This window comes from Diabrotica virgifera, chromosome 3 (assembly GCF_917563875.1).
Source record: "Diabrotica virgifera virgifera chromosome 3, PGI_DIABVI_V3a".
Classification (NCBI taxonomy): Eukaryota; Metazoa; Arthropoda; class Insecta; order Coleoptera; family Chrysomelidae; genus Diabrotica; species Diabrotica virgifera.
This window is the reverse complement of record NC_065445.1, coordinates 205,971,105-205,989,537: the sequence shown is the minus strand read 5'-3', so window position 1 is coordinate 205,989,537 and position 18,433 is coordinate 205,971,105. Positions and strand designations below refer to the sequence as shown.

The following is an 18,433-nucleotide window of genomic DNA, read 5'->3' as shown; positions in this document are numbered from 1 at the left end:
TGAAAATAGTTTCTGTCCTTGTGGGATCGGTACTCACCGGAGGAACCGCAGACGTTCGGATACAGTTAGCGTCTCTTTGCAAAGACAATGACATCAACTTTGCAAAGTAACAAGACACTTACTCAACACACACACACACACACTACACATTACACTAGGTACCTAACTGTTAAAAATTACCGTACCTACCATGCCAATGGCCATTAGTTGTCGAGGCATTAACCTTTTTTAAATAAAAAAAAAACAATAATTTAATTTGTCATATTAATTTCCTATTTGGTAGCAAATTTTGTGGCTTATTACAAACTAAAATAGTAAATTAGTAATACAAAGTATTAATTTGTATTAATTGTATCAATTAAAATAAATAATTCTTTTGCAATTCAATTTTTAAATCTTTTTTCTGTCGGTATCTTACTGTGTACAGGTAATGCTAAGAATTACCATAATCTGTTCTCGGGAGTCTTAGTACACAAGATTAATGACGATGAACGACCCAAAAATACAAAAAATGTGCATTGCCAGGTAATAATAAAAATGTTTACAAGCTAATAGTACTTTGAGGAATACGCAAAAACGTTGCCAAACTTCAGGGCTTCTTATAATCGGTAGCTCAATGTGGGCTTCCTAACGCTGCTGAACTTCTACAGAGTATATACTTTTTTTCGCAGCGCAAACTGGTGGTAGATACCATGAACTACGAGTGTATGTTTTGATAATAATTCCAGGCATAAGCAGCCCGGGCTTCGTATTGTTAATCATGATTTCAGAGCTACCTATGGTACATTTCTAAAATTTGTCCGCATATATATGAAGCCCAAGCGTATTCACATGTTCTGAGCTTGGTTAAAATATCGAGAGATGGTGTAAAGTACGTTTTTTGGGGAAATAACATTAAAGAATTACGAAGCCCGAATCCGGGCTTCGTAAGGAGGTGTCGGGCTTCGTATGACCGGTGCGATATAGCGTTTTTGGCTTCCTAAAGTCGGAATCCATATATATATATATATATATATATATATATATATATATACACATTACTCTATTAATACCAAGCCCACTATATTAGTCAGACAACCGGAAGCCCACCCTTAATACGCCCGATAGAGGAGTGTATTTTATGTAGTTATATAGGAAATTCTAAAGTTAGTAAAGGCAACCTTTGAGGGGTAAGTTATTTTAATACACAAATAGTAGATATATGGTTTAGGTCTTTCGAAGCCCAAACATTTGAAGGCAATACGAAGCCAATTGTATAAAATGTTTATATTTACCAGACTATATGAAGCCCGACAGGGTTGTCAGATTTCTCAACTTTCACTATTTTATATTGCGTACCTGATCATATTTAAAAATGATCTTTTCGTACAAAAATCGGATTTGTTTAGGTTTAAACATTTTTGAAAATAAAATATATATTATTTAAAAGTAATTTATTGGAACTAAAAATAATCTATGTGGTTCAGTAAAAATAAAAATAAGTAATCACTTCCTTTCACGGAATGTATTATACACATATGTTTTTATTCGGACCCAGTCCTTATTTTCGAACACGTGTGGATGTAGTTTCAGTAGTTCGTCACATTCATGTTTCCGAGGGGTAATTTTTTTTTCAATATGTTTTTCAAAGTACTGAAGTAAAACTTGTTTTTCATTATCTGACCATTTGGCTCTGAATCTCTGGATGGATTTCGTGGATGATTCTAAAAACGTCAAAACGTTAAAAAAATACAAAAAAAATCACGTATGAATATATTTTGACTAAATATTTTAATATCTAATATTATTATTTCATATTTTTTCCAGGGACGGATCCACAGGAATAATCCAAATTTTAAGCGCAGAAAAGTAAAGTGGTCGTTTAAAAAGTTATGACCTATATTCATTTAAAGTTTTATTTTAATATTAAAATTTCTAACCGCCAAAAATATTTTCTATGTTAACCTGGTAATAACGGTGGTAATTTTGAAAAAACAAAAGTAGGGAAAAATCTCAGGTATTCCCGTTTTTTCTTTCTTTTATCTTTTTACTTTTATATTTATTCATTGATAACGTAACTTTAAACAAAATATGGCGGAATATCAAAAAATTTTGTTTTGTGATGATCACACTTTTACTTATTCATACCTTTAGTTTTTTTTGTTGGTGGTTCTTCACTATTTGCTTCGTTAGATTCGTAAAACGGCTTAGTCGCCTTTTTAAAATAATTTCTTGATAATGTGTTTTCATTATGTTGATCACGTTCCGTTGACTGATGCACATATCTGTCAGAATCTCCAGTATCTAATTCGTCTTCAGGTTTTTTCCCCTTGTAACCCGCTTTAGCACCTTCTGCATAATCGGTTCTTCATCGCCTTCGTATTCAGAGCTATAGTATTCGTTATCATCTATATTGATTTCACTTAATTTTTTTCCTCGGTACCGATTTCCCTTGCCTTTTTCCATAAGTAAAAGAATCTTGGCTACTTTAGCAGTCTGGTAGATATCTTGCGGTAGTCTAAAAGTATTTTATTAATTTTAAAACGATTTAAATGTCTATGTAGATACATGGTTTAGGTATCCATCGAATTTACCTTATCGGAAACAGTGAGAGTCTAATAGAACAATAATTTATTTTAAATACGGATTTATGAAGCATACATTCTAACAACGATTTTCGAATATTAAAGGGGAAATAACGATTTTTCATATATCGCATTCAAATATATCGGAAAGGCTGAAAGAAAATATGCTGGTAAATTTTAAAAAGAAATGTTTATTCATTAAACAAATTTAGACTCAACACGCGTTTTGCTAAGTTCGGACAAGGAACAATTAAAACCCGGTTTTAACTATTTTTCAAAGAAAGCTTTTTGAAATATTTTGTGTACGAGATACCTTTAAAGTAAACTTTTCGAAACTTAACCATTGTTGCTAATTCTATTACATTATGTATGATATATCATATCAAGCATAAAAAGTTTAAAAAAATCCTAACCAAAATTAACAGTGCATGCATACTCTTAAAGTTGACATTACCTGTTAAACTCGGTATGTGTCTTCTTTGTATGTCCCATAAAAGTGGCGATTTGTTCCATTTCGTCATCATCGAGGGCTAATAATTGCAGAGTCGTGGCAATTTGTTTCCTAAATCTAGTTGATGTCAATAGTTCTGGATGTTTGGCTCCACAATTAATAGCTATCTTTCTAATTGTGTTTGCGCCAGACATCCAGCGATCTTCGGAATCAGGATTTGCAAAAAGATATGGATTGGTTTCTGGTACAACATTGGTTTCTTGTCTGACTTTTAGTAAAAGGCTAATGTATTTTTGCGTCTGGAATGAAAATAAAATTGGAACAGGTTTTGAGCCTTTACCTCCAGTTACAAAACGCCTATGATTTTTATATATAATCTTTTCAACTTCAGTGAGTGCCTCTGTAAAACTTTCTTGATTAAGTGTATCGTAGTTCCTCCCGTAGGTTTCTACTGTTAAATACTGCACGTCCCCTACTCTTTTACGGTTAAAAATCACCGTCTTAGCCAAAATACATTCTGTCAATTTTTTATAATTACTTCTAATATTGGTATTTTCCTGAAGTAGTTTAAACAATTCAGCTGATAGCGCATTTAAGTAGTCATTAAAAAGCTTTATACAGGGTGTTTCATTGGGAAACGGAAATACTTTAATGATGAATAGAGGTCACCAAGGCGGTTCTAGGTATACTAAATTTTTTGCCCTACCGACTTTTATATCCGAGTTACAGGGTGTTTTATCGATTTTGCTCATTTCTTTCCTAAGCCATAATTTTAGAACCACCCTGTATATTTTTTTAATATTTGGTACACATATCTCTAATATAAAACCCAAACGACCGACATACTAACCACAAGAAAAATCCAGGTCCGTATTAACAAAAAATTATAAAATTATTGTGACCTTAAAACAACACCCTGTATATTGAAATTTTAAAAATCTGTTTGCATATTTGAAAAGAGCACAAAAAACTAAGTCTAATAGTTCGCTTCGATGTTTCGGCCAGACAATTTTTTGGTTTTAATTTTGAAATTATATTGAATTTTTTTAAGAACTCCACATTAAGAAGCAGGTATTATTAACTTTTAATTATAAATTATTAAATTCATTGAATAAATACTCATTTTAAAATGAATCAATATTTATTTACCACATTGGAAAGACCCAATTATTAATCACAAGAAAAATCCAGGTCCGGATTAACAAAAAAACATAAAGTAATTTTGACCTTGAAACAACGCCCTGTATATTGACATTTTTAAAAATTGTTTGCACATTTGAAAGGACCACAAAAATCCGAGTTTATAGATTCACTTTGATTTTTTGTGCAAATATTTATTAACTTTAATTTTGAAATTAAAAATATTAAAATTTTCAAGAACCCTGAAATTAATAAGCAGGTTTTTAAAGCACTTTTATTAATAAATCATTCAAGTTAATGAATAAATACTAATTTTAAAAATAATCAGTTATTATTTACAGCATTAGAAGGACTTACTTACTAATCACAGAAAAATCCAGGGCCGTATTAACAACAAAATACAAAGTAATTCTGACCTTGAAAAAACACCCTGTATATTGAAATTTTTAAAATACGTTTGCACACCTGAAGAGAGCACGAAAAACTAAGTTTAATGTCCCGCTTTAATTTTTTGTGCAGACAATTTAATGACATTACTTTTGAAATTATATCGAAGTTTTTATTATGAGTTCCCAGAGTTCTTAAAAATTTCGACATAATTTCAAAATTAAATTCATTAAATTGTCTGGCCAAAAAATTGAAGCTAACGATTAAACGTAGTTTTTTGTGCTCTTTTCATACCTATGTGCAAACGGATTTTGAAAATTTCAATATACAGGGTGTTGTTTCAAGGTTACAATTACTTTATATTGTTTTGTTAATCCGGACCTGGATTTTTGTTGTGATTTGTAAGTGGGTCATTCGAATGTCGTAAATACTTATTGAATATTTTTAAAATGGGTATTTATTTAATAACTTTAATAATTTATTGTTAAAAGTGCTTTAAAAATCTGCTTTTTAATTTCAGTGTTCTTAAAATTATCAATATATTTAATTTCAAAATTAAAGTCATTAAATTTCCTTCACGAAAAATTTAAGCAAACCGATAAACTCAGATTTTTGTGGTCTTTTCAAATGTGCAAACAAATTTTGAAAATTTCAATATACAGGGTGTTGTTTCAAGATCACAATTACTTTACTTTTTTTTTTGTTAATCCGGACCTGGATTTTCTTGTGATTAATAGGGCCGTTCCAATGTGGTAAATAAGTATTGATTAATTTTAAAATGAGTATTTATTCAATAGCTTTAATAATTTATAATTAAAAGTTAACAATAGCTTCATTTTAATGTCAGAGTTCTTAAAAAATTCAATATAATTTTAAAATTAAAGTCATAAAATTGTCTGGCCGAAAAATGGAAGCGAACAATTAGATTTAGTTTTTTGTGCTCTTTTCAAATATGCAAACAGATTTTCAGAATTTCAATATACAGGGTGTTGTTTTAAGGTCACAATTACTTTATAATTTTTTGTTAATCCGGACCTGGATTTTTCTTGTGATTAGTTTGTCGGTCGTTTGGGTTTTGGATGATACACATGTGTACCAAATATCAAAAAAATATACAGGGTGGTTCCAAAGTTATTACTTAGGAAAGAAATTGGCAAAATCGATAAAACACCCTGTAACTCGGTTATAAAAGCCGGTAGGGCAAAAAATGTAGTATACCTAGAACCGCCTCGGTGACCTCTATTTACAATTAAAGTATTTCCGTTTCCCAATGAAACACCCTGTATCACTTGCTAGTGGCAATTGCAAAGGCTTTTCCCAGTGTTTCTCTTTAAGGGTTTTCAAAGCTAAACTAGACAGTTCGTTACACCAGTGACCCTCAATTAACTTTCTTAGATCTTTAATTTCGATTTTTTTAATTTTCTGATCGATCCATTCTATACCAGGAAGACGTTTTTTTTTTCTAGAACTAGTTTGTATGCTACATCACAAACCGTTTTTAAGTTGGATCCCATATGCAACGCTAGTGATGGTGATTTGAAGCTTTTACTCTCTACACTATAACCACTTATTTCTTTGGTAGCAAGTATTAGGTAATTAAATAGTTCTGGTTTCAAGGCATCAAATAAATTTTTAATATCATATGATTTTTTTAATGTAATAAGTAAACGGCCCAACTCTCTCATTTTATTCGAAATAACATTAATTATTTGTTTTCTTTTATGTTTTGAGAGAAGAGTTTCGCCGTACATACAGATTAGGGTGTCATTCTTTACTGCTTCACTTTTGTCATCAGGACGCATGATACTGAATACTTCGTCTTTAATTCAAGCATTTTGTAAAAAAGTTGAGTTTTTCACATTAACCATCGCCATAAAAGTTTGTGAAGCAGATAAACAATTCTTTGGGTTTGACGATGACCTATTTTTACAGCTTTTAACGTGTTTGCTTAAAAACTCTTTAGTGTAATGTCCCAGACAATGACTACAAACAAAGTATTTTGGATCTAGTTTTTTTGAAGATTTAACAGGGCGTGTAATATTTTTTTCTGTTTGTAGAATAAAATATCCTTGTTTTCTTAAAGCAGCTACAAGTTCCATACGTTTCTTACTTTTGGGCTTTAGGGATTTGATTAACTGAACTTTCTTATTATCTGGATGGTGCCTGAAAAGGTGTCTGGTAAAATGAGTAATAACGTCTTTGAAGCAAATGGCACATATTGTTGGCCGCTCTCTTGCTGAAGGTTTTCTTTCGTAGTTAAAAAATATCTGTTTTACGGACGAATGTACTTTCACTCTGAACAATGAACCCAATATACAAAATTGTAGGATATGGGCTACTGAAAAACCGCAGCTTTTTCTAGAAACACGCACCCAGTACCCGAAGAAGACAAAGTCTGGTTGGGAATAATAGGTCATCACTTAATTGGGCCCTTTTTCTACGAGGAAAATCTAACTGCAGAACGTTTTATAATGTTATTAGATAAAGACATTTTGCCTGCTTTGGCAGAGGTTGTCCGAGAAGACCACGAGGTGTGGTTCCAAATGGACGGATGTCCTGCCCATAATAGCCAGACTGTAAAAGAATTTCTCAACAATTGTTTTAATGATTGTATTATTGGACCAAATTGCCAAATTAAGAGGCCCCCTAGGTCTGGAGATCTTGCCCCAAACGATTTTTTTGGGGGCATTTGAAAACCAGGATTTATTCCGAAAAAAAGTTAAATTCACTAGAAGAACTTAAAAATAGTATATGCGAAGAATGTAGAAAAACTTCTCCTCGAATATTGGCTAACGTTCGTAGAGAATTTTACAATAGATTAAGGTATTGTTTAGTTCAAAATGGTGGAATATTCGAGCACTTGCTTTAATTAAATATTAAAACTGTGTTGTATGTTAAATTTTATGATTAGTGTATTAAGTATTAGTATTATTATAGTATTAAATCATTTAAAATAAATAAATCATTTTGCCGTTATTTTAGTGTGATAAATTGACGATAATCTTGTGCCAACAAATATGACAGATCTTTGAAATTTTTAAAAAAAGGTGTTGATTGTTCCTTAATAACTCAAATAGGTGATGGAAAGGGGAAGATATTTTCGACAATTTTCACTCCACGACGAAAATAATTCGTTTTTTGAGAATGCCATCTGATATAAAAAGTAATTTGCTACAAAAAAAGTCTTATGGACTTTTAGCTAAAACAATTAGGGAAGCAGGAATATGTATTTCTTTATTTTTGCATTGTAATTCCTATGGTGCGTAATGAGATGCAGCACCCGGTATATATTTTTGATATACTTCTATAAAAAACACCATTACAATTTAGAAAGCTGGCTCATTAAATCCGCACAAGGTGTCTCGAGTATTAAAAACAATCGCCAATACTTTGAAGCAATGTTGCCAATTCAACGGGACTCGTACTGTATGTGAATCAACTCGGGCTTCGAATACGCTGTAAATATATTAAATGTGTATATAAATATACACCTAATGTTCGAGACGCCCCCTACCCATCAAATCGATGAACTAAATGGCGTATGTTTGGAGATACTCCCTGACAATTCGAAGCCCAAAAAAAAAATGTGTTATTGATAGCGTTGTGCAGCGTACAGTTTAGGCTCAAACATATACACGTTAATCTTTAGGAAGCCCGGAGTCGGGCCTCGTATTGTCGATGCGGGCTTCATATTAATAGGGCAATATGGAACTTTTGGCTTCGTATTATCGGTTAATGAGTATATATATATATATATATATATATATATATATATATATATATATATATATATATATATATATATTTATATATATATATTGTAACGATATGACTATGTCCTAAAACAGAGTATGTCGGAGATCAGAGAACGTAGTATCCGATTAAAGTGTTTAGAAACCAAAATGGACTGAAATGGCGATTATAGATGTAATTTATAGAAAATATACCATAGAATAGTATAAAAATTATTAAAGATCATATCATTTATATGAGGACATTCAAAATTAGCATAAGAAATTTATTAAAACCTTATGTAGGGACTTATATTTGTTTTTTTTTAATAATTGAGATAATGTAAATAGATAAATGGACATTTCAAACAATAATTATAGGTTAAAATAATAATATTTAACATTTAAGATGTTAATTTTATACAGAAGTAATAATTCTGATCTGAAATGCCTTAAAATCAATTAAAATAAATAATAAAACAAAAATAACTCTATAGGATGGTGGATGACATACTAATTTGACATAGCATGTTAAAAAAAGAAGGAATTGAAGTTTTCTATTTGTCATAATGTTTTTTGTTTTTCGTTTGGAATGTTCTGGAATAAAAATTTGATAAAAAGAGGTGTCACAATGACAAATGGAGGCAGTCAAGAAATTAGAAATGAAGCTATAAATTTGATAGAGAAAAAGATTTGAAAATTAACAGAAAATATAATAATTTAGCATAAACATGATAAATTTGGTATAATCGAAAAGAAATTAGATAAATATTTGAAGAAAACTTACTTATAATTTGGTAAAGTATCCTTTAATATATAAAAATACTATGTATCCTGAATTTGAACCAGCATAGTGTGGATAATTTATTAGAAATATAAAGAAGAATTTGTGAAGTATCCATAATTGTAAATATTAATAATTTTTGAAACAAAATATTAATAATAGTATCCTGTTTCCTGATCCTGGAGTTGAAAGTTGAATTCAAATTGAGAAGAAAGAAAAGAAATATTTTATTTGACAGTTTTGACACTGACAATTGACCTGGTCTTACATCCATTAATTTTTCAGCCATCCAACAATTCAAATTTTATAAAATATTAATAAGAAGGCATTCAGTGACAGTAATTATAAGGTACTGGAATTTGTTTTATTTAATTGTAGGAAGTTTTTCAAGTTAAAGTTATCGTTTTTCAAATTTAGATTTCTATATTTTTTTTTTGTTATCACATTTAAACATTCAATTTTATGTTCAATTTAGATTATAATAAAAACATTTAAAAAACTATTTAACAAACTAATTCTTTCAGAACCGCGACAAAAACCCTATTTCACAATAATATCCATTATAAATATCAAAAATAATATATCATTACAAATTTGGCGTCACAACGTAGGACCTCCTAATTAAAAGAATTAGTTTGTTAAAATAAATGCTCTCATATAATTGAAATAATTTTGATTAGAATCAATTTTATATTTTATTTTAAATTGGATTTTAACAAGTAAGATCTCAAAAATGTCTCAAGGAAGGAAAGGTTTAAGAAACAAAAAGAACGAAGAAGATGTGGAAGTGGAAGAAAATGTGGAAGTGGACGGAGAAACTCAGCAGGCGGAACAAGAGCAGAGTGTAGCTCCAGTTCTACAAGAGACAACAGGAATAACACAAGAACAAGAGGAAAATGTCAATATGACAGCATTGATGTCTTTAATGATGCAGATCAACAAAAAACTGGAAGAAAATTCTAAAGAAATCAAAGAAGATATGAAAAAAATGGAACAAAAATTGGAAGAGAATTCCAGAAAAATGGAAGAAAATAATGCTAAAATTGTGAAACGATTAGAAAAACAGATGGATGAAAAATTTGATGCTTTAGAAAAAAAATTAGCAAGTGAAATAAAAGATATACGTAATGACTACAAGAAAATAATAGAAAATGAAAAGAAAGAAATAAATATGATTATTAAAGATAATAATATAGATATGGAACGGAACATAGAAATCCAAAAATATAACTTAGAAGCAAAAATTTACGAAGAAAGGAGAAAAACTGAAGAAAAATTAGATGATATGCTACAAAATATCCAAACAAACAACCATCAAATAAGGAATGTAGAACAGAGAATAGAAGACATTTCACAAATAAGAGACATAGGGAGACCTTACTTGAATTTAACAAATGAGACAGGTATAAAATTCTCTGGTAACATAAAAAATTTACATCCTAGAGTATACATAAATAGTTTAAAACATAAATTAAGATCAGTGAATAATATTAATGATATAAAAGATTATATTAGAATGACATTAAGTGACAATGCAGCAACCTGGTTTGCCAGCATTGAAAACGATTTAGATAATTTGCAAACATTTGAAAATAAATTCTTAAATTATTATTGGGGTGAATTAGAACAAGCTAGATTTAGGGAAGTTTTATATTTTGGAAAGTATAATCGCAATTTAAGTTTAAATACGGTAGATTATGCTTTAAAATTAATAACTGTTGCAAAATATTTAGAACCACCACTTAGAGAAGACGAAACAGTTTTGAACGTTTCTAGACACTTTGATGCGGACGTTGTGCAAACAGTCACAGTACAAAACATTCAAACAGTAGACAGTTTTATTAACTTTATTCAAAGAATACAAAGAGGTTATATTACAAGTAATAATAGTAAAAATAGACAATCATATAACAATAATAGGTACGGTAGTAATTCTCAAAATTTTAATAACATACTAGTTATGAGAGACAAGGTAATAGAGAGAATTTTAATAATAATACTAATGATAATAGACAAGAGAGACAAGGTAATAGAGAGAATTTTAATAATAATAATAATTATAATAGGCAAGATTTTAACACCAGGAGAAATGCACAAAGATATAATTACAACAGACAGGTAAATTATGTAAGGGGTCAGAGCTGCGAAGACAGTCAACGGAATAGTACATGGCAAGAAAATATGAATAGTAGAAGTGAAAGCAGTGAAAGACATCGAGAATTAGATCCAAATGATCAGACACAATCTGACAATCCTAATAATCCAAATTTTATGTAGAGGACTTTCTGAATTTCAAGTTGGGCCATTGTCATTATGAAAAACCTTCGGAATTTATTTCTTTAGATGAATATAAAAATTTTGAATCTATTAATTTAATTTATATAAATGCTATGGCCCAAAATAACATGATTAAGGTTATAATTGATACTGGTTCAGAAAGTACTCTAGTCTCGGAAAATTTTATTTTTAATACATTAAAATTAACAGATATAATCAAGATTCCAAAAATTAAAATAATAGGTGCAAATAATAAGAAGCTGGGAGAAATTAATAAACTAGTTAATTTTAAAATTGATATTCTTAATAAACAAATTAGTATGCAAGGATTTATTGTCAAGGACTTATGTGTTGACATTTTAATGGGAAATGATGAACTGGAAAAGAATAAAGTAAAGATAGATTTTGAAGAAAAAATGGTAACTTTGGAAGGGAAAAAAATAGGGTTTATGGAGAGAGAAGAGGTGGAACAAGGAATAAGAGTTGATGGTAGAATATTACAAGAAAATAATTATGTTGATGAAGAGAAAATGTATTATGATAGGGAAATGTCCAATAATATTAAAAAGAATAATAATTATAATGAATATTTAAGGAATGGTAAATTTGAGCAGAAGGATGCCTACGGAGCGGAGTGCGTAAAATTGGAAGGAAGAACTAATGATTTTATAATGAAAAATAATTTTATTTGTAAAGAAGAAGAAGTTATAGAAAGTTTAAGTTGCCCTGAACAATATAAATTAATAGTCGTTTCCATATTGCGGCAACACAAGGGGCTTATCAATAAAGAAAATAGAATTGCACAAAATTATACCCATAGTATAAAGGTTAAGGAAGAAAAAGACTTTAAAATAAAATCATACCCAATACCATATAAATATAGAGAAGAAGTAAACAGTGAAATTAAGAACATGCTAAAAGATGGCATCATTGAAAAGGCAGATACATGTTTTATAAACCCAATAGTAGTGGTACGTAAAACATCAGGTGAAATCAGATTATGTCTAGATGCAAGGAATATTAACAATATCACCGAAAAGCAATTTGAAGCACCAATGAGTATAGATGGAATATTAGGAAGAATTACAGGAATGTCTTTTTTCACAAAAATCGATTTGCGGCATAGTTTCTGGTTAATTCCCCTAGAAAGGAAAAGTAGACAGTATACAGGATTTCAGATAGATGGAGTTGTCTATCAGTTCAAAGTAGTACCATTTGGACTTCAATCATCTTGCATTGCTTTATGTAGATGTCTTCATGATATCTTGGATCAATATGAACATTTTGTAATTCACTACATTGATGATATATTAATTTTTTCTAAAACGGCTGAGGATCACGAAAAACACCTAAAAATTATAATTGACAGATTAGATGAAGTTGGACTAAAAATAAATCAAGAAAAATGTAAATTTTTTCAAAAAGAAGTAATATATCTAGGATATAAACTTAACACTAAAGGAATAGAGATGGATCCAGAACGAATACAGGTTATTCAAGAATATAAAACACCACACAATTTAAGAACTTTAAGAGGATTTATTGGTATAGTTAATTATTATAAAAGGATGATACCAGACCTAAGTAAAAAAGAAATTCCATTACTTGAACTATTAAGAAAAGATGTACGATGGAAATGGAACGAGAGGAGAGAACTAGCATTCCAAGAAATAAAAAATATTTTTCTGACAAATTTACAAGTATACCATCCTGACTATACAAAACCATTCACGTTAAGAACAGATGCATCAATTGAGAGATTATCGGGGGTATTATTACAAACATATAATGGAGTAGATTACCCGATACAATTTATTTCAAGAATTACAAAGCCACACGAAAAGGGGTACTCAGTATCAGAATTAGAATTAGCAAGTATCATACACTGTGTCACAAAATTAAGATTTTATTTATTGGGTAATGATTTTACCATCGAAACAGATCATCAAGCATTAACATCTATATTAAAAAACAAATATGGAAACAGTCGAGTCCACCGTTGGAGCCTACTACTAAGTGAATATAGTTTTGAAATCAAATACATTTCAGGAAAATCAAACATAGTGGCAGATGCTTTGTCAAGGTTAGAAAATATACCACAAAATGGACAAAGAACACTAAAAGTTGGAATAAATCAATTCGTAGAAAGCACAGGGTTATACTCTAAAGAACAGATAATGAGAGATCAAATCAATCTTGAGGAAAAGGAAAAGCAACTTAGTAAAGATGGGGTGTATTATAAAATAATCAATGGAATAGAAGTATATGTAATCAGTAGAAGTTTGACCAAGGAAATAATGAAAGATTTACATAACAATTACATGCATATAGGATCAAGAAAGCTTTGGATGCTCTTTAGGGATAATTATTTTACAAAGAATGATCTGAGCATAGCAAAAGAAATCACTACACAGTGTCATGTATGTCAATTAAATAAAGAAAAGAATTTCAAAAATAAAAACACATATAAGTCTAATGTTTCATATGAAAAACTAAACACAGTTTCCATGGATTTTATTTCAAATTTAATTCCCAGTCCAACAGGAAAAAAGCATATACTAGTGATAGTTGATTTATATACAAAATTTATTAAGCTATATCCATGCTCAAGAACAAATGTTAAAACATTAAAGATATATATTAATCAATTTTCTGAAGAAATAGGACCATTTAGAAATTGTATCATTGATAACGCTACCTATTTTAACAACCAAAATCTTCGAACATTTTGTGAGAAAAAGGGTATCAAGATGCATTTTACAAGTATAAGGCATCCACAGGCAAACCCAGCAGAAAGATATATTAAAGAAGTAATTAAATATTTAAGGATTGTATGTTATGAAAATCATCTAACTTGGGAGCAGCATGTACATGAAGTAGAATATTTTTTAAATAATACCCATAATTTAAATACAGAAGAAATACCAGAATATTTAATGTTTGGACATATAGGAAACAGAAAATGGATTAGTGAATATAATAAAGATAAGTATGAAGCAGTGTTACAAAAAGTAAATCAAAGGATCATGAGGAAAGCCGAAAAATATGTGAGAAAACATAATCGAAAAATAAAGAAACCAATAACATTTCAAAGAGGAGAACAAGTACTAGTCAGAAATCTCAGAAGAGGAAATTTGAGAGAAAATCTATGTAAAAAATTTCAACCCTTATTTGAAGGCCCTTATATCATAACAAATCAGAATGCAATAAATAGTTATGTGTTGATGGATGCAGATAATAAAATTAGAGGCATATTCCACATTAATGATATTTTCAAATATTATCATGATGAGACTGAATAACTTTCAAAAGTATGTAATACTTACTATAAATCACATTGTTTGCCAGAGATTTTCTGTATAAAATTTGTAATTCCAACTGCTAAGAACGACACAGTCTAGCGTTTTAAAAAACACAGAATGGTATAGGTTTTAAAATATCACATTTTTGCATTGATATAAATATAAAAATACAGTAGTTAGAAGCATTAGAAGATGTAAATACATACAAAATGTAAATGTGAACATGTAAACACTAAACATAAAATGGCATCTGAATTGACATTGACAATTTTGACATAGATAAATTTAAGGTATGTTCAGTATGTTCCATGAGTGACAGTTAGTAGTCAGGTTATTTGTGTTACGTCATGAGGCATTTTTTTACATAAAAGAGTATTAGATGATAGCAGATGAATGGGATGAATGTATTAGTTTGTTTATGAATTTTTTTGAGTTATTTTATTAGATTAATATTAGATTTAAGAATTTGCATAGAATAAAGGAAAATTAATGTTTGAAAAAATTTTAATTACATTCAATTTTTTTAACATTATTTTGGGGTAATTGTAACGATATGACTATGTCCTAAAACAGAGTATGTCGGAGATCAGAGAACGTAGTATCCGATTAAAGTGTTTAGAAACCAAAATGGACTGAAATGGCGATTATAGATGTAATTTATAGAAAATATACCATAGAATAGTATAAAAATTATTAAAGATCATATCATTTATATGAGGACATTCAAAATTAGCATAAGAAATTTATTAGAACCTTATGTAGGGACTTATATTTGTTTTTTTTTTAATAATTGAGATAATGTAAATAGATAAATGGACATTTCAAACAATAATTATAGGTTAAAATAATAATATTTAACATTTAAGATGTTAATTTTATACAGAAGTAATAATTCTGATCTGAAATGCCTTAAAATCAATTAAAATAAATAATAAAACAAAAATAACTCTATAGGATGGTGGATGACATACTAATTTGACATAGCATGTTAAAAAAAGAAGGAATTGAAGTTTTCTATTTGTCATAATGTTTTTTGTTTTTCGTTTGGAATGTTCTGGAATAAAAATTTGATAAAAAGAGGTGTCACAATGACAAATGGAGGCAGTCAAGAAATTAGAAATGAAGCTATAAATTTGATAGAGAAAAAGATTTGAAAATTAACAGAAAATATAATAATTTAGCATAAACATGATAAATTTGGTATAATCGAAAAGAAATTAGATAAATATTTGAAGAAAACTTACTTATAATTTGGTAAAGTATCCTTTAATATATAAAAATACTATGTATCCTGAATTTGAACCAGCATAGTGTGGATAATTTATTAGAAATATAAAGAAGAATTTGTGAAGTATCCATAATTGTAAATATTAATAATTTTTGAAACAAAATATTAATAATAGTATCCTGTTTCCTGATCCTGGAGTTGAAAGTTGAATTCAAATTGAGAAGAAAGAAAAGAAATATTTTATTTGACAGTTTGACACTGACAATTGACCTGGTCTTACATCCATTAATTTTTCAGCCATCCAACAATTCAAATTTTATAAAATATTAATAAGAAGGCATTCAGTGACAGTAATTATAAGGTACTGGAATTTGTTTTATTTAATTGTAGGAAGTTTTTCAAGTTAAAGTTATCGTTTTTCAAATTTAGATTTCTATATTTTTTTTTGTTATCACATTTAAACATTCAATTTTATGTTCAATTTAGATTATAATAAAAACATTTAAAAAACTATTTAACAAACTAATTCTTTCAGAACCGCGACAAAAACCCTATTTCACAATAATATCCATTATAAATATCAAAAATAATATATCATTACAAATTATATATATATATATATATATATATATATATATATATATATATATATATATATATATATATGGCCCTTGCAGAGACAGCGTGACAAACGAATGGAGGCGCAGATACAATAACGAGCTAGAGTCTCTATTCGGAAAAGAAAATCTAATCAGATATATAAAGGCCAATATATGGGCAGGGCATGTGATACGCAGTAACGACAATCGCCTTATAAACAATGTTTTATGGAAAAGGCCAGATGGAAGAAGGTCTGTAGGGCGGCCTAGAAAAAGGTGGAGAAATGCAGTCAAACAAGATCTAAAGAAAATTGGAGTGCGACAATGGGAATTAGTGGCACAGGACCGACAAACATGGAAGGCAATAGTACACGCGGCAAAAACTCACGAAGAGTTGTAGCGCCATTGATGATGATTTTTTTTTCCTGGAAGCCGTCTGTTGTGAACCGGTTGTACTGCAGCCACTTGGATTATTGTACATCTTCCATTGTTTATGAAACCCATTCCAGAATTCTGGAACCCTGTACCAGCTTGTACAGGTCTAGTGGGTGGGTGCCATATAAATTTGGAGTCATTTCGATGTCTCCGAAAAGTGTTTGCCGCCTCCGAATCGGAGGCTCCGATCCAATGCCTCACAGTCATGCAAAATATGGTTGACTGTTTCAGGTTCTCTGTTACAGAGTCTGCAGCTCAAGTCTCCATGAAACAGCCCCATTGTATGCAGGTGACCCTTAACTGGCGCATGTCCAGTGAGGAAACCTGTTATGACTCTGAGCTGATTCCTGCTTGTTTTCAGCAGTAACTCAGCTCTACTAGCACATGTCCGTCCGATATACATCTTGCCATGTGTTTGACCGGGTACACTCTCCCAGTGTGAGTTGTGTTGGCTTCGGATCCAGGCTTTTTTTCGTTCGCGGACGGTGCTTTTTGGCACTCCGACGGCCGGCTCTGGACCCAGGTATTTTGTAGCTGATGCTCTCTTGGCAAGTGCATCAGCTCTTTCATTGCCGTATATGCCCCGATGACCTGGAACCCATACCAATATAACACTGTTATGTTGTGCCAGTCTATCAAGTTCTTGTCGACATTCCCACACCAGCCAAGAGTTCACCTTAGGGCTTATAAGAGCCCCAATGGCTGCTTGGATATCTGTGCATAGCCAGTGATGATGATGATGAAGTATTTCTTTCTTGGACATCCTGTATAAATAATTATGTTAATGTTTATATTACTGAATAGAGAATTTAATAAACTTTCAAATGAGCTAGCACACCACCACTATTCCCTATTTAAAAATAATAAGGGGTGAGGCAGTGGAAGGGAGGGGGTGAATAAATGACAGATATATGTACCGTAAAAATGTGTCCCCCTCAGATCGAAAATCGACCTGTTTCGTCATTTCCTTAAAATCTAATAAATACTACCAAATATCGAGGTGGACTGTTTTCTTTGGCCCACACTGTATATTATACTCAGTAGTACAAATAAATATACCAGAATAGAATATCTCACCTATACAATTTCTTGGTCCATAAGAAAACGGAATATATGTGCACGGATGTCGTTTTGCAGCGTTTTCAGGCAAAAAACGATCTGGATCAAATTTAAGCGGGTCTGGCCAGTGTACGGGATTTCTGTGAACAAATACGGTACCAACTAGGACTGAACTTCCACTTGGAAAAACCATATCACCTGAAACAATATCATCAGTTTAAAAATATATATCAACGGCTGAATGGCAAAAATTACCAAGCGACATTTGGCTAACCTTACACTAGAGCGGTTTAAAGTTTGAAATTTTGAAAAAAAATTCATAAAACATGATTTAGGGGTTAGTTTCGTCGCCAGGTGGGACTTACCCAAGTTTTTTTATGCATTTTGACCCGTAGAACACAAATTGTTTGGGTAACAGTTGATCCGGATGTCGATAAGATGGTTATAAACAAAGAACTTGAGGAATTACATAGCAG

The 18,433-nt window shown here is 30.3% G+C and overlaps 1 protein-coding gene and 1 long non-coding RNA gene across 2 annotated transcripts in view; both read right to left on the bottom strand.

The window, feature by feature from the left end:
- The window catches only part of LOC126882332 (cytochrome P450 4C1-like), a 271,597-nt gene that overhangs the window by 20,891 nt on the left and 232,273 nt on the right, over positions 1 to 18,433 (bottom strand). The window contains exon 11 of the mRNA XM_050647208.1: positions 17,976 to 18,155. Coding sequence (XP_050503165.1) covers positions 17,976 to 18,155 — 180 coding nt within the window. The remainder of the gene's footprint in view (positions 1 to 17,975; positions 18,156 to 18,433) is intronic.
- Positions 1,419 to 3,706, bottom strand: LOC126882340 (uncharacterized). Its single transcript, XR_007697281.1, has 2 exons — positions 2,128 to 3,706; positions 1,419 to 1,703 (listed from the first exon to the last, which is right to left on the bottom strand). It is a non-coding gene; the product is annotated as an uncharacterized LOC126882340 (long non-coding RNA).